General features: G+C 38.9%; 1 protein-coding gene across 1 annotated transcript in view; it reads left to right on the top strand.

Moving 5' to 3' along the window:
* LOC106077982 (potassium voltage-gated channel subfamily H member 6-like) overlaps window positions 1–18,445 on the top strand; it is a 383,405-nt gene that overhangs the window by 295,616 nt on the left and 69,344 nt on the right. The window contains exons 8-10 of the mRNA XM_056016650.1: window positions 7,147–7,275; window positions 8,883–9,007; window positions 16,510–16,744. Of these exons, the coding sequence (XP_055872625.1) occupies window positions 7,147–7,275; window positions 8,883–9,007; window positions 16,510–16,744 (489 nt within the window). The remainder of the gene's footprint in view (window positions 1–7,146; window positions 7,276–8,882; window positions 9,008–16,509; window positions 16,745–18,445) is intronic.

The following is an 18,445-nucleotide window of genomic DNA, read 5'->3' as shown; positions in this document are numbered from 1 at the left end:
ACATTGATCTTGTATGTAAAAATTTATAGCAGGTCTCATAGTCACGTCCCTTATCAAAGCAAACATCTCTAGAATACATTCACCATATTGTATCTCCTGGCAAGCTTTTGTTAAAGGGAAACTCCGATGGTTTTTCAAATTCGAGAAGCACGGGACACGAAATTATGCGTAAAAAGTTGTAATAGTAAACAATTTACCATTTTGTATTTAAATGCTTAGAAACATTTATATTTCATAAATTAGCCAGTAAATTCTTGACATCTCAAAAAAAAAAAACTGGGTTCTTTGAGATTTTGTTTTTAGGTTAGGCATACGTCACTTCCATCAACAATACTGAAAGGGAAACTAGATTTGACCAATCGTATCGCTTCATTCTTAAAGTAGCTTCTAGTCTGTTGGGCTTAGTGACGGCCTAGTCAAGCGTACAGTTATATATAGATAGATTTAAAAGCATTAGGACAACCAACTCCAGAAAAAAAAGTACATTTTCATCTAAGCCCCTCCCTGTCCCAAGAAGTAAATAGATCGCAGGTCTGACTGATTTGAACAAACTGGTCAGTGTAAGGCTAGTCACGTGTAGTCAGTCATGACAAGACAACCAAGCGATAGTGTTTGTTGTGTGTTGAGTGGTCAGGCGAGAAGGTACACACTGCCGTGGTTAGTCAAGCATGTAAATCTCCTTTAACACGCATTTTTTTCTTTGCTTACAAGATCCTAGATCTAACTGCTTAGACGAAGATATATTTCTTTTACGAGAATGTAAACGTAACTGTATGGTCTCCCGTTATACAGTAAGTCAATAGATTAAATTAATAGGCATGTGTGAAGTCACTTAGAAACCCGGTGAAAGTCTGGCCGTTTTGAATGCGCAGGAAAATTACGTCAGAAAAATCAATTACTAAGTTATTATTGCAAATAAAAATCAAAATAATAATATATTCATTATCTGTAAATCAAAACACATTATATCAAAAATTGTCAAAACCATCGGAGTTTCCCTTTCAACAATATGGCAGGTCGGCATTTAGTCTACGTGCTGCTCCGAGAGTGATATAGCGATTTGTTTCCGAACAGAAGAATCTCGGGTTGGAAAATCAGTAAATACTGGGATTTTAAATTTCGAGTTTTTTTAAGACGCCCCTATGTCCATACACCTCTAATGAGTACCTGACCTGAGTCCATACACCTCTAATGAGTACCTGACATGAGTTTGTCGTGGCCACATGGCATCCTCGTTAACCGTCGACCATTAAAACTATGACCTTTTCATAATCTGCCCCCAGAGATCGCATGTCTGAAAAGGGAATTCACATACTGCGTTACGGCCCATATTGCATACGTGAACAGTAAAAGTCTTCCTTAGAGCCCAATTACGATTCTTTCTATCTATCTATCTATCTATCTATCTATCTATCTATCTATCTATCTATCTATCTATCTATCTATCTATCTATCTATCTATCTATCTATCTATCTATCTATCTATCTATCTTTCTTTCTTTCTTTCTTCCTCTCTCTCTCTCTCTCTCTCTCTCTCTATATATATATATATATATATATATACATATATGTATCTGTCTTTCTGTCTGTCTGCTATCTGTTTGTTTGATTGTCTATCTATCTATCTATCTATCTATCTATCTATCTATCTATCTATCTATCTATCTATCTATCTATCTATCTATCTATCTATCTATCTATCTTTCTTTCTTTCTTTCTCTCTCTTTTTTTCTCTCTCTCTCTATCTCTCTCTCTCTCTCTCTCTCTCTCATATATGTATCTGTCTGTTTGTTTGATTGTATGTGTGTCTATCTATCTATCTATCTATCTATCTATCTATCTATCTATCTATCTATATCTATATCTATATCTATCTCTATCTCTCTCTCTCTCTATATATATATATATATATATAAAGGTTCAAAGGTTGTCATGGGGTTTCAAAGGTTGTCATGGCCAGGGGTGTCAATGGGGTTAAGCTCCCATTGTCTATAAAGTACTCCTAATGGCATGCGTCTCAAATAGCCTCTGACAACTAAGTCCAGCACCTGGCCTGCTCGTGTGGCTTAGATATTAAGCCCGGCGAAACTGCTCTTACTAACAGGTGAAGGGGTGAAGGCGGATACCTGGCGCCACAAAACCGGGAGCTTCGGGCAGATGGAGCTCGTCAGCCTAGTAAGGCAGTTCATCTAGGAGAGGGGTACTCTGACTTCAAACCCCCGCTGCCTTGCGGTACTGAGGCTTCAGGAGACAACCTCGAGGAGAAATCAGGAGTGAAGCCCCTTAGGCGTTGGGAGTATCAGCTACGAAATTCCCTCCGGCAGCTTCTGCAACTGAGTTGGTGCCAAATGTAATGCGATGCGTTCCTTTGGATCACATCAGCAAGGTCGAGAGAGGGATCATGACGCATGGGCCACCCATGACCCCTTTATCCAAGGCCCAGGAATGCGCCCCGGAGAGGAAACTCTGGTGCTGCTGCAAAGCGGCTAAAACAACACGGGAGACAACAGTTACGGGTTATAAGTCCAACTTGATTGGCGTAATGTATGGACGCCACGGGTTGTCTCTGACGGTGGGAGAGGTCTTCGCGCCTCACTGATCAGCTACCGCCCGCCTCAACCTGGGCAGCCCCCAGTCAGTTAGGTGCTGATCCGCCACAGCCTGCCTGCTCTAATGGGTGCTTAGAGCTTAGTTTAAAACGACAAGTAGGCTGGAAACTAGCACCAAGCAACAAAAGAAGAAAAATTAAACTGAAAAAGAAAATCCCTGTCATGCGACTGGCCACTTGGAATGTCAGGACAATGTGTCCTGGTCTCACTGATGATCTAAGGCAGATCGACGATGCAAGGAAGACGGCAGTTATAAACAACGAGCTAAAAAGGCTACATATTGACATTGCAGCCCTGCAAGAAACCCGACTGGCCGAAAACGGCATGCTCCGCGAGACTGACTACACTTTCTTTTGGAAAGGGAAGGCACAGGATGAGACTCGAATACATGGTGTGGGCTTTGCTGTCAAGAACAGTCTTCTTCCCATGATAGTCCCTCCAGTTGGTGGCTCGGAACGGCTACTAAGCATAAGTATGATGACAGCATCTGGAAAAGTCACTCTAATTAGTGCCTATGCCCCCACACTATGCTCGCTTCAGGAGGACAAAGACAAGTTCTATGAAGACCTCAAAGAAGCCATTGCAAACATTCCTCAAAAAGAACATATGATCCTTCTAGGTGACTTCAATGCCAGAGTAGGATCAGATCACACTACCTGGCCAGACTGTCTTGGGCTTTTTTGGAATCGGAAAGATGAATGAGAACGGACAAAGACTGCTTGAATTCTGCACATACCATAAGCTCTGCATTACCAACACATACTTCAGAACAAAGCCACAGCACTGTGTCTCATGGAGGCACCCTAGGTCTGGGCACTGGCACCAGCTGGATATGATACTGACACGAAAAAAGGACATTGGAAATATACTGCTGACACGTAGCTACCAAAGCGCGGATTGTGATACTGATCATACTTTAGTGTCCTGCCGGACAAGACTGCTGCCAACTAAGATCCACACTTCACAGGGAAAAAGAAAATCACGCCTGAATACTACTAGCACAAAAAATCCTGATCTTTGCACCGAATTTGAGAACAAATTAGAGGAAGCTTTTAAAAACTTCTCTGTGACTGAGGTAGAAAAAGCTGGACGTTTATGCGTGATACAATCTACCAAACATCATCACTGGTCTTTGGAAACAAAACCAAGAAAAGCGAAGACTGGTTTGAAGCTAGTCTACCAGAAATGGAAACTGCCACTACGAACAAGAGAGCAGCCATGCTAATCTACAAGAAGGATCCCACCCCAAGCAACTTAAAAAGGCTCAGAGCTGCACGTAACAATGCCCAAAGAGTAGCGAGACAATGTGCTAACAAATACTGGCAGGAGCTATGCGAAGATATTCAATCTTGTGCCGACTGTGGTAACATAAGAGGACTATATGAGGGCATGAGAAAAGCCTTTGGACCTCACACCAGCAAGTGTGCTCCGCTCAAGTCAAAAGATGGCTCAATCATCAGCGATCGTGCGCTGCAAATGGAACGATGGGTAGAACACTATGCAGAACTCTACCAGATTGAAAACGCCATCTCACCAAATGCTGTTTCCAACTTCCCATCACTTCCAGTTTTGACGGAATTAGACGAAACGCCCTCAGTAAAGGAGCTGAGCATTGCCATTGACATGCTTGCACATGGGAAAACACCCGGAGGAGATGGCATTCCTGCTGAAGTAATTCAGGCTGGAAAACATGCCCTAATCAAACCACTCCATGAACTGCTAAGCTTGTGCTGGGAACAAGGAATGGTCCCCCAAGAATTGAAAGACTCCAACATTGTTACAATTTATAAAAATAAAGGCGACCGCTCTGATTGTAACAATTACAGAGGCATCTCACTGCTTAGCATAGTCGGAAAGGCTTTTGCTAGAGTATTACTAAAGCGATTACAGATCCTGGCAGATCGTGTTTATCCAGAGTCGCAGTGTGGCTTTAGGGCAGGTAGATCTACAACAGATATGATTTTCTCTCTGCGGCAGCTACAGGAGAAGAGCAGAGAACAAAAGCAGCCCCTCTTCATAGCTTTTATTGATTTGACCAAGGCCTTTGACCTTGTTAGCAGAAGCGGTCTGTTTGCTGTACTAGAGAAAATCGGCTGCCCAAATAAGTTAAGAAAACTAGTGTCAGCTTTTCACGAAAATATGCAGGGTACCGTTCAGTTTAAAAGTTCTTCCTCCAGGCCATTCTCCATTAAGAGCGGTGTAAAACAAGGATGTGTACTGGCCCCTACACTATTTGGCATCTTCTTCTCAGTCGTACTATCCAGTGCTTTTAAATCCCTGGAAGACGGAATATACATCCATAGCAGATCCGATGGAAGGCTCTTTAACCTGGCACGTCTTAAAGCCAAAACGAAAAGGCGTCGTATCTTGATAAGGGAGCTGCTGTTTGCAGATGACGCGGCACTCGTATCTCACTCACAAGGAGGTCTACAGAAGCTAGTGAACACCTTAGCAGCTGCTTGTCAAGAGTTTAGCCTTACTATAAGTCTCTCCAAGACCGAAATCCTGGCACAAGACGTCGCAGAAATACCTATAATACAAATTGGGAACCACACCCTTTCAGTGGTGCAGGAATTTACCTACTTGGGTTCAACAATTGTCAGTAACCTAGACTTAGACATCGAGCTGACAAAAAGGATAGGAAAAGCTACCACAGCATTGGCAAAACTCTCCAAGCGCGTCTGGGAAAATGGTAAATTGACCACAGCGACCAAAATCCTAGTCTACAACGCCTGTGTTGTGAGCACTCTCCTTTATGGCAGTGAAAGCTGGTCAACATACATGTACCAAGAGCACAGATTGAATAGTTTCCACTTGCGCTGCCTGAGACGCATAATGGGCATCTCTTGGAGGGACCATGTCTCCAATCAGGAAGTTTTGAGATTGGCCAATATGAACAGCATGTATGCTCTCCTGACACAAAGAAGATTACGCTGGCTCGGACATGTCACCCGAATGCCAGATGGTAGAATCCCGAAAGATATCTTATATGCTGAGCTTGTGGAAGGAGTCAGACCCAAGGGCCGCCCAAGACTAACATATAGAGATGTCTGCAAGAGAGACATGAGAGCCTCAGGCATCAGTGAAAGTATGTGGGAAAACATAGCCAAAGACCGGAGTGCATGGAGACAGACTGTGCGTGCTGGGACAACCCTTGCTGAGAACAAAAGAATTGAAGCGGCTTTAATCAAGAGGGAAAAAAAGAAAGCTGCCCTGTCTGCTAGCCCTAAATCAGAGGCATACACATGTACGAATTGTGGCAAAGTCTGCCGTTCTAGAATTGGCTTGATTAGCCACACCAGATTCTGCCCCGTCTCAAGATTAAGCCAAAACCAGTGACTCACTTGGGCGCATCCATTGCCTTTCGAGACAAAAGGAGCCATATATATATATATATATATATATATATATATATATATATATATATATATATATATATGCTTTTATGTCTATTTATCTATCTATCTATTTATCTATCTATCTGACTGTCTCACTACTTATGTCTATAAAAATATTGGCTTATTCTCAAATTCTGAATCATAGCTTCTAATCCACACCAAAATCTCTTTCAGACTTTTATTGTTTGTTTGTTTTTGTTGTTTTTTTTTTTTCAAATACTAGCAGGCAATGGAAATGTAAAAAGTATTAATATAAAACTGAATTTTGCGGTAGTTTCACTTAAAGTTAAAAGCTAAATTCTTTGCATCCAAATGTGGTGTGAGTTGTATGAGATAAATTAGAAGCTTGGTCAAACGTTTTCTCAAATCATCATACGATTCATCAATCAATCACTCAGCGCACCCAACTACTCGGATTCCAATGGCATATGTGAAAGACAATACGATTGTATTCTTTAAAATAGTTAATGCGCGTCTGCTCATCTGCTCATGAAATGTATTATTGGTATAGATAAGTCTCCTTCTGAAAACAAGATTTACATTGACCTGTTCGTGTTGTTGTTGTTGTTGTTATTGTTGTTGGAGCTAGTGAAAATGTTGTTGGCGTTGTTGTCACTAACCTTTTTGTTGCCTTTGTTGGCCATGTAATTGGTGTTGGTATAAATGATGTTGGTGTTTTTGTTGTAAACGCTACTATTGTTTTTTGTTTGTTGTTGCTTTTTTGTTTCTTTTGTTGTTGTTGTTGTTGCTGTTCAAGTGTAAATGCTGTTTTTGTAGTAAAGGATGGTATCGAGTTTAAAAATATTGTTCTTAGCGGGGCTGTAAGTAATGTAATTCAGACGTAAATGATGCTGTTGCTAGGCTTTAGTAAATAATGATGACGTTGCTATGGTAAACAATATTTTATTAATTATGATTTATTTTGTTGTAGTTTTGCGAAATCAGTATGACTGTTTTTTTAATGAATGTTAGTGTATTTGTACTTTTCCTCTCTTTTTCTCTCTCTCTCTATATATATGATTATTTTTTGTGAGCATGTGTTTATCTGTGTACGGGTGTTTGTGTTAATGTATTTAATTTTTTTTTCCTTTTTTTTAGTCTATTACTGATTTAAATCTAACGTGTATCTATCTCTACAGCTGACAATTTCCCGGCCTCAACTAGAGAGAGATGGCAGTGATAGGTCAATAGAACCGATGGCCATGGTGCCCTCCAGAATGTCAAGGGATAGATCCAAATGGATTATACTTCACTACTCCCCTTTTAAGGTAAGCTTCTGCTGTCATGATTATGTCCCTTGTAGGTTCTTTACTTCATATATAGGCTAAAAAGTCTTTGACATGACCATATTGCTGCCTTTAAAAATTGGTTGGGACAACTTAATCCACAACTCTCCAGTATCCCATGTCGCTACAACATTATTTCAGCGCTCTAGAGTACGAGATTATATGCTAAATATAAGAATAAAAAGGTTTTGAATTATTATTATTATTCATAAATATTAGCCATTTGTCAAACTCTGGGAGGCGCGATGGCTGAGTGGTAAAACTGTTGGCTTCCAAACCGGGGGTCTCGGGGTTAGAATTGTTAAACTAGAAACGCTACACTTAATAATCATAAACAACGCCAACGCTATAACGCCAGATTCATGAGTCAATTTGTTTACACACTCTCACAGTACGAGGTTACACACAACACTCAGATATGAACTTTCTTACTAAGGGGAATAACTCTACATACCAATAACAAACACATACACATAAACACAATGTCAACAAGAATCCTGGTGAATACTGGGGTTCTTGATTTCGGGATCTTGACGGCGCCTCTGAGTCCACCCAGCTGCAATGCTTACCTGACAAAAGTTGAGGAAAAGTTGAAGGCGGTTGGTCATTGTGCTGGCTACATGGCATCCTCGTTAACCGTGGGCTACATAAACAGACATAATCTGCCTCTAGATGGCAATGTCTGAAAGGGGAACTTTACTTTATCTGAAATTCCTTAAATGCGATTTCACCAAATCGATGTGTACTTACTTCGAGAATATAGAAAAGCAAAGAATATTATCAATCACCACGTCTCCACAAAGATTTTCAGATGGGGAGCAAAATGTTCAGATCAGTTATCAACGAATTCATTTTAAATTCTCAATTCCATATTTCAAGCTTCCTTTAGTATTCGAACTCATTACCCTCAGTTTTAATGTTAGTAGTTTATCCCCTTAGGTTAGATTAATGTAAGTGGGTTCTCAATTTTCAAATAATTTTTTTTAACTCTCTTTAGATACGCAGGTTTGTCTTATATATTTCTGTTACTTAAATGCACCCCCCCCCCCTTTTCCCCGGATGACAACGGCTTTGTCTGCAATACTAAGAAACTGGAACAGACACAAAATAGAGCAGTGAGATTCATAAAAAAAAAAACAAATATTCACATTTGATTAGAGTAACATCTTTAGTCAAATCGCTAAATTTAGAAAGCCTTCAGGACAGAAGACTTAAAAGTAAAGTAGCAATTATTCATAAAACACTAAACCATAATCTTCAAATACAAAAACAAAACCTAATAAAATACTCGGAATAACACAAAGAAAAGTACAAAAGTGAACATGTATGCATGACAAGATTGACCTAGCAACACGCGTAGGACGTAAGCATTTTTTTTTTAAAGTCTGTATTTTGTAAGATAAGATAAGATAAGATTGGCAAAGTATACAGCTGACAACAAGGTTTTTGTGGCCATGAGAAATAGTGTACTCTTCCTTAATCTTCGGAATGGAAGGCAGTGCCTTATTAATATTTCTGTTACGGAATTAAAACAGCATGCTATTTTTTTGTTTGGTCACTACTGAACTGACCTCCACCTACCATTTCAGGCTGTCTGGGATTGGGTGATACTTCTACTGGTACTGTACACTGCTGTCTTCACGCCCTACGCTGCTGCTTTTTTACTCAAAGAGGATGAGATCAGGATGAAACTCAATATGGCGCCAGGGTCAAGGTGAGACTCGTGTGTTAACAGCAGAACGCCTAAATTCATATCCATTCTTCTTCTTCGTCCATCGATTCCTAAAATCCCCAGTGGAGAAGTCAGTTCCGTGTCCGTGCCACCCTAAAAACATCTTGAAGAAGTTGATGTGTCAATGCTACCCCGAAACTCCAGTGGAGGAGTCGATTATTTATCAATGCTACCCCTAAACCTCTTGAAGAAGTTGATGTGGTGTCAATGCTACCCCGAAACTCCAGTGGAGGAGTCGATTATTTATCAATGCTACCCCTAAACCTCTTGAAGAAGTTGATGTGGTGTCAATGCTACCCCGAAACTCCAGTGGAGGAGTCGATTATTTATCAATGCTACCCCTAAACCTCTTGAAGAAGTCGATGTGGTGTCAATGCTACCCCAAAAACCTCCTGAAAAAGTTGATGTGGTGTCAATGCTACCCCAAAACCTCCAGAAAAAGTTGATATGGTGCTTCCCTCAAAACCCTCCTGGGGAAGTTGATGTGGTGTTAATGCTGCCCCCAAAACCCTCTTGAAGAAGTCAATGTGGTGTCATGGCTACCCCAAAAACCCGGTAGGGGAAGTCTCTTTTCCACTCTTGCAATCTAAGATATCCACTGTGATCAGTGTCTGCAAAGTTGTAAATCTAGTCATTGATGTCATCCGCCCATATTGTCTGTGTCTTTCTTCCACTGGCAAAGTACAGTGTAGGATTACTGTTTGAACCTTTCTAGCATTTATTCTCGTAGTGTTTGGTGATGATACTGATTTATATACATATATTTTTATGCATACATATTTATATATTTATGAAGAGAACACTTATTCCTCAGTAACACCATTTTTCTATTACATTAGTAAATTGAATGTAAAAAGTTTTTAACCATAATTAAATCTTTTAAAAATGAAATATAAGTTTACCGAAATTAAATTCTGTTAATGTAATTACAGTATCAATCAATATAAATAAGTTTGTGTAAAAAAAATAGACTGTCTATTACATACGTCAAGATGTTTGCGACTATGATAAGGTCTACATGGCTACATACACGCCTGTGTGGCATACTTAGAGCCCTTGTGCCTTATCGAGTGAACATTTTTGTTGCATTGTGTTTTAATGTTTTATATTTGTTTTATAATCATGTCATTTACATATCTTTGTAAAAATTGATTTTAATTTTAGGAGGCGCGAAATGTCACGGGTGAATGTGTGTATGTATAATCTATTTTATAAATGAGCAAATCCCCGGAAGTGAGTTAGTTGTCAAAAGTAAAGAGTGCAGTGTGTGATATGCCGGAAAAGTTCATTAAAGTTGATGTGTATTGATCTAGTTGTTTAGTTGTTTTATTCGATAATTATAGCGAAACCTTGGTACAAGTGCACGCATCGAGAAGGTACCTGCTAGAGAATTATAAGTAAATATAAAAGCAGATTTTACATTCGCTGTTCACTATTTCCAAAAGCTTACACTGCTAAAAAGTAAAATCTGTTCAGAAATTGTTTATAGTTCATGCCTTCATTTGATTGTCCTATTTTCCACTTTAAAAAAATTTTTAGATTTTATTTTTTTAATTAAATTTCTTTATTCGATATTTTTGTCGTTCATCATATCTTGCACACAACACAATAAATAAAACAAATTATGGCTTTTATATAGCGCCACTTTCATGCTTATATAGCATAGTCATAGCGCTTTGGTCCAATCTCAAGTGTGGACCAGTGGGGTGGAGGGGGTATCTAGGAGAAGGCTTTTCCGTGCTACCTTTAGCGCTTAGTAAACACAACTCTGCCCAAGTCGGGTGTCGAACCTCGAGCACCCTTCATAGGTAGCCAAGCCAAGCCAAATTCAAGCGCACTCTCGACCACGCTTCCCACAAAGTAAAACAAAGTGACGAAGTCACAATTTAATGCTCCACAAAAATTGTTGATTACTAATGTAGAGAGGATCATAAGAAGTCATAAGTATTGTTTTGTGTTTTCTTTCAACATTGGTCGTAGGAAACCTCAGAATTTGCGCTATTCAATTTTAGCTTTGTCATCATAGGAATCCTTGGGACTTAGGCCTCTTTTCTTTGCCTCTTTTTTTGGGCCCTCCATCCTCTTTTGTGGGGCTTTTTAATGTCTCAAGGAGTATATTAATAGCGAAGTTGTATTGTAAAAATAAAATAAGGCGTCGTCTTCTAGTCCGAAGTTTAATGTTGTATGGAATTTCATTCTTAAGCCAGATTTTATTCCTAATCTAGATTTTAATCTTTAGTGTTTCAAACTTTAGCTGAAGTATTAGAGATTTTCGCGAATAAATAAACAACGTCAGGACCGTTAAATTGAGGACCAAAGTTGACAACGAAATAAAAGTTCCAGAGAGAAGAGTTTCAACAATTTTGTCTCTATTAAAATACGTACTAACATATTTGTAGCCGTTTTAAAAACATTAACACTTCCTTTACTCTGAACACCGGATACACCGAAAAGCTGACTATTTATAGATTTGTCGCCAGATATATGAAAATCTCCAATTGTGTATTTCGTTTTTAGCGTGACCCTAGACTTTGGCATTTCAGTCGTAAGCTCAATTGGATTTCAATAAATTGTATAATTTCGCATCTCATTCTATAAATAAGGAGGCGCATTGGATGAGCGGTAAAGCGCTTGGCTTCCGAACCGGGGGCCCCTAGTTCGAATCCTGGTGAAGACTGGGATTTTTAATTTCGGAATCTTTGGGCACCTATGAGTTCACACAGTTCTAGTGGGTACCTAGGGGAACCTAGTACCTAGTGGGGAAAAAGTAAAGGCGGTTGGTCGTTCAGTGTTTCCCTTACTTTTTCCCCAACGGGACACCTCCCACCTTATCTAGCGTAACCCATTGCTTATTTATTAGAGAGATGAATTCACTTGGTGACATACCTGTTTACTATCGCAGTAGCTAGTAGAAAACCAATTCATGCCTCGAGGAACACAGTTTGAAAAACAGGTGACATCGTTACGACCATAAACAATGCCCAGGCTTTCATCTCGCTTAATGTGTTCGAGATGAACCATAGTCTCTCTACGACTAAAGGAGACCAACAACAATGCTAAAACTAAATTTCTTTATTTTGCTCAATTCTATTCTTTAGAATTTCCATTTTTTAGCTTTTAGCTTTTTTCTTCTTTATCTAACTTAAAGACAAATCAATTTGGCCAAGAGTCATTAGAAGTGAAAATAACAACAGATCAATAGAACAAGACTTGAGGATGTGATTACAAGATCGATGGAATGAGCAGTCCTGAGTTATCATCCACATAACTGTTCTCTCTTGTGTAATTTATCGATTACTTTTGCTAAACTCGCTTTTCGATTTCAACCAACTGGAGTTGCACTGTGCCGCTGATCACTGTATTTACTTTGAATTCGTTGATTTCAATTTAGATGATGCAATATTGAAAATTCAAAGGTAAAAAAGCTTAAATAATGAAATAGAATTTATGCAATCCCCTTCACCTATCCCTTAGACCGTAGGACCGTTGGGGCTTTCTCCATTCCTCTCTGTTTTTTGACTTGGATAGAATCTCTTTCAATGACGTGGCCGTCCATTCTGTTGTCTTCCCATCGCTTTCTCTACCTCCTTCAGAGTTGAAGATAATTTATTTCATAGTCGAAACCTCCCGCAGGACGACGGTGGATGATAGCGGGCAGGGCATGAACCCGGGACCAACGAGAAGTCTGAACGACAGTCCAGCGCGCATATCGCACGACCAGGCAGAACTCCCACTAACAAAGTGTCAATGTTAGAGAACATACGAAAGAGTGTCACGGACATGCTGAAGACCCTTCTAGCTGCTACCAAAAGTAGGAACATTGTCTCTATCAGTGTGTTGCTGCCCCCCAAGGGAAACTATTTTGAAAAGGATAACATTAATGTTTGAAAAAATAAAAACTTGATCAATAAAAAAATTACTTGTCTCATTACTTGTCTGCCACACGCGTATCTGGCCATTGAAAAGAAATGTGCATCTTATTGCAAACGTCCCATTTAGGCAGATCATTAGTCACGTAATTAGGGAAACACGCTTCCCGCCACTAACTACCGGTTATAGAGCAGACATGATTCGAATATAGAATTTTACTCTTCAGACATTTAGTTGGCAACAGTGCTCTCTTAACATCCTTGACATTACATATTGTCGCCATTTTGTTCAAAATCTGTTCCTTCTTCCTTTCCTTGTGTCTTACATCTTTCTTTGTTTTCCTTTACATTGCCTTGACATTTCTCCATATAGCTAGCTCTTCTTTTCGTAGGTTAATCAGTGTAGGCTGTTACTTAAAAAATGTAGACCAGATCTTAAAAATCAAAAATATAAATATGAGCAATGAGAAGGTTATTGTGACTGTGACTAATATTCATTTTGATGATGGACCGCAATGTAATAGATTAAAATTTGCATGAATGCATTTTAAACTGCACTGCACGATAATTTAGCTAAATTGTCAGCCACAGTTCCCACTTCGCATTTATTTAGATTTTAGACACAATTGAAGTACAAGATATTAAACGCTTACTTTTACTTGCCAACTCTAAAACTCTGAATTAATTGAATGCTTGTGCTACACCTCCTCGGAGTGTTACAGGTTTTAGAAACACGTCTGCAAGCTTCAGCATTGTTATTACTGTGAAAGGCCGGGGGGAAAAATTAAGACGTTCTATATTTGGTCACTCAATTTAACGCTGTCTGTTTAAAATGTCCAGTTCTGATGCAGGGACGTTTGAGTTCTCTTCAAATAGTTGAAACGCTGGGTCAACCGGTGAGACAGTTTGTTTTCTTAATCTTGCCCTGGGGTTGAGCAATTTAATTATCTCTAAACACTTCACCGCTTCCCTTTTTTTTTCCCCAAGTCTCTCTAGAACTTTGAATGTGTTGCTCTTAAAGTCAGCGTGAAGGCTCAATGCAACCAAAATAGTTTTATTAGAAGACCTTTTAAGATCTTGATTGCTACAGTAATTCTAAATATAGATATGTATTTATATACGTGTAATAACATACATAATTGGACGTTGGACACACCTGTTTGTGTATTTATGCGCTACTTTAGATTCTGGACACACTTGGTCATGTATTAGCGTTTCAAGGGAGTGTAGGACACACTAGCGTAAATAGTTTTATGTTGTTGCCATGTAGTTTGGGGTTTTTTGAGATTATATTTGTCTAAACGATTGAACGTTTCAAGAACACATTGTATATAGTTAGTTGTTTTTTATCAATACCTTCCTCTATTCAGCTCTTACCTTCGTGGAAACTAAAACCTAAAACATGGGTGGACAATGGATCACGAAAACAGCTCTAACGATTTTCCTGGAATTGTGACAGTTGATGTATATAAATGGGATAGGAATGACTAGCTTGTTGGCCACACACTGGGAAAACTCTAGTTTGACCGTTATAATTTTTCAAATATAAAAAGAAATAAATTTAAATTTGGCTAGGGAACGAGTCTATAGTCATATAACCCTCTACGTCTTTGGGTATTTCTGCATGTAGGCATTACACTATTTGAGAGTTTAAACAATTATTGTTAAGAAATATTTAGCGCATCTTTTTACTTGATCTAAATGGCTATCATTAGAATAGTATAAAGTCTACTCCATTTATACTTTCGCTTAAGAATTCACCTGGTAATTTTCTTTTGTTCCGGAAAAACAGAAACATGTAAGCTTCACAAATTATTAGTTCCGCAGTAACAAAGTTCAACTTGTGATCCCATGATTTGTTAAGTTTATGATCCTGAGCTATATCAGAGCTTCCTGATCAGTCTATAAGTGAAATTCTATCCGGCCATGTACATGTCAAGATTTTCAGTAGAGTAGCTAAGCCCTATTGTTCTGTGATTACTTCTGCTCCTGTTTGTACTTCGAGTACTTCTGCTCCAGTTTGTACTTCGAGTACTTCTGCTCCTGTTTGTACTTCGAGTACTTCTGCTCCTGTTTGTACTTCGAGTACTTCTTATAAAGTTTTCTTCACTGCAAGCCCAAATAAAGTTGCCTATAATTTGAAATGGAGTTGCTCTTAACTAGAAACCTGTATAGAGTTGTCAATAAGTGGAAATCCTAAAAGAGTTTCCCTTAACTGGAAATCCTAAAAGAGTTTCCCTTAACTGGAAATCCATATAGAGTTGCTCTGATTTGAAACCCAACTAGAGTTGCTCTTAACTGGTGTGAGACACTTAGTGTTATTAGTTTGTATAGAGACGCACCAAAATTGACGGACTTGGAACGCGACTTATTGACGTCATGATTTAGTTGGGTTAGAGGCTACCTTTATACATAAAGCCAGTTGGTGTTAGGATTTCTTGGGGATAACTTGATTTATAGGCAGAGACTCGACTGTTGCCTTTTTTTAATACTAAACCTTCTTCTGTGTTATCCAACGGTTTTGACTTAGTTTCTTGCGTGTTAATCTTGTGGAGGCTTTTGTTCTTGTTAGTTCGTTGCATTGAATACACCCGCACAAGAAACTAAGACATCTCCAGAGTAATCTGTCGAAGTCAAGACAGAGGTCTATCACACTGGAAACCCAAAATACAGATGCACTTAAGTGGCAACCTAAATGGAGTTGACCATAATTTGAAACCCAATTACTATGAGATCGGCAAAACCCAAAATCACTTGGAGTGTAACAAGGAAGAAATACTTTGCCGTTGCTAGGAACTGACTGTGGACAACAAAAAGATGATTGCTTGAGACCGAACTACAATGAATGCTGGTTGCCCTTGCTTGAGACAGAACTACAATGAATACTGGTTGCCCTTGCTTGAGACCGAACTACAAGGAATGCTGGTTGCCCTTGCTTGAGACAGAACTATAATGAATGCTGGTTGCCCTTGCTTGAGACCGAACTACAAGGAATGCTGGTTGCCCTTGCTTGAGACAGAACTACAAGGAATGCTGGTTGCCCTTGCTTGAGACCGAACTACAAGGAATGCTGGTTGCCCTTGCTTGAGACAGAACTACAAGGAATGCTGGTTGCCCTTGCTTGAGACAGAACTACAAGGAATGCTGGTTGCCCTTGCTTGAGACAGAACTACAAGGGATGCTGGTTGCCCTTGCTTGAGACCGAACTACAAGGAATGCTGGTTGCCCTTGCTTGAGACAGAACTATAATGAATGCTGGTTGCCCTTGCTTGAGACAGAACTACAAGGAATGTTGGTTGCCCTTGCTTGAGACCGAACTACAAGGAATGCTGGTTGCCCTTGCTTGAGACAGAACTATAATGAATGCTGGTTGCCCTTGCTTGAGACAGAACTATAATGAATGCTGGTTGCCCTTGCTTGAGACAGAACTATAATGATTGCTGGTTGCCCTTGCTTGAGACATTACTATAATGAATGCTGGTTGCCCTTGATTGAGACAGAACTATAATGAATGATGGTAGCAATTTGACGTTTAGCGCGAAACGGACTTAATAATTATTTATATAAGAGTAAAGATTTTTTTTTCTAATTTCTAATGTATATTTTACGTTTCAGGAACACCAACGCCGACACCATACGCATTGACCCGCTTGTCATCGTGGACCTGATGGTGGACCTGATGTTCATCGCAGACATTCTCATCAACTTCCGCACCACCTACGTAGAGAACGGGGAGGTGGTCAGCGACCAGCAGAAGATCGCCATCAACTACGTTAAAGGCTGGTTTGTCATTGACGCCATCGCAGCCATCCCATTTGATCTGCTCCTCTTCGGCTCAGGCACGAGTGATGTAAGTAGCTCACTGATCTTTCTTTTTGGTGTCAGAAATTATCTGCGAGGAAAAACTTAGGCATTCTGATTTTACTACGTAGCCTCGCTGTGCATCGGTAGTAGGGCGTATGTTTTTAGAGGAAGGGGGTTAAAAGAAGAATTCCTTGTTTATAATTACCTTCACACTTTTTGTTACAAAAAAGTAACAACTCCCTCACCCATCTTTTTTTTTTGTTTCGTTTAACTAAATTATTCCGTTTTTTTAAACAGACTGCTTATTTTATATTTCCTTTTTTTTTGTTTCCATATTATTATTTTCTACATTCGCCATAAGTATTAGTAAATCTGGTCATATTAATGAGTGTTTAAGATATTTTAAAGAGAAAGACAGAAAAGAGAGAGATACGGAGAAATACAGAGAGAAAGAGAGAGAATGATAGAAATAAATACAGTGAGGTACAAAGAGTGTTTAATGAGTGTTTAAGATATTTTAAAGAGAAAGACAGAAAAGAGAGAGATACGGAGAAATACAGAGAGAAAGAGAGAGAATGATAGAAATAAATACAGTGAGGTACAAAGAGTGTTTAATGAGTGTTTAAGATATTTTAAAGAGAAAGACAGAAAAGAGAGAGATACGGAGAAATACAGAGAGAAAGAGAGAGAATGATAGAAATAAATACAGTGAGGTACAAAGATACAAGAAAGGGAGAGAAAAAGACAGAGAGAGAGAGAGAGAGAGAGACGGGGACGTAATAAGGGGACTAAATCCATATATATCCACATCTTTCATTAAGTAGCATTTATTGATCCGAGAATTGGATATGAGAGGAAAAAAAAAACATGTTCAAACTTTTTCTATACAGACAGATAAACAGATAGGCTGACAGACAGACAGAAAGACAGAGTGAGTTGATATATGCTTTGTGAAGAAAAATTTTACCTGACCTTAACTCTACCAACTAAAGGTCACGTGACATCTAACATCTTTAATCTGTGACATATAATTAGATTTATAATGAGAGCATCTGCTGACATCTGTTTCATTAGAAAATGGTAATACAGTCATCTACAGTCATCTGATTGCAGGGTTCTGTTTCCCTATATTTTTTCCCTACCAACTTTCATATGATACTATTATTAGATAAATGCGCTTCGATTTTAATAAATTAGCATTCTGATCCAGTGGATCAATGTTCGTAGATTTCTCTTCCAATCAGACATTTCCTATGTTATTATATTATTAGCATTCGATCTAAACTCCCTATTCGTTTTTATCTCCCCTTAAAAAAAACGTAACTATTTATGACGTCATATCGTTGAGGTCTGTTTATTGGCTGTTTCATACCACAAGCATATTTCAGTCTTCTGACCTGATCGTCTGATCAATGGTTTTATTCTTGTCGCAGCTGTCAACCCAAAAGCACTGAGCCAAGCGAAGCATTTTTTTTTAGTTTAAGGAGCGATACTTGTATTAAAATTAAAAACTTAGAAATTAAAAACAAATATCTTTAATTGAAGAAGTTGAACTAAAACTGAAATGATCAGGAGTCTTTGTTGGGTTAATTACAAAGCTTATATTAACTCACTTTTTCAGGCTGTCTGGTCAAAAGCTTGTACACGTTATTTCTCCCACATCCAAATTTTTGATTAAGCTGAAACTTTGCACTATTATTTCTTTTACCTGACAACATAAGAATCAATTTTTAAAACTTAACCAACT

Source organism: Biomphalaria glabrata, chromosome 18, assembly GCF_947242115.1.
Source record: "Biomphalaria glabrata chromosome 18, xgBioGlab47.1, whole genome shotgun sequence".
Lineage (NCBI taxonomy): Eukaryota > Metazoa > Mollusca > Gastropoda > Planorbidae > Biomphalaria > Biomphalaria glabrata.
The sequence above is the reverse complement of the archived record's forward strand: the minus strand, read 5'-3'. Positions and strand labels throughout refer to the sequence as shown.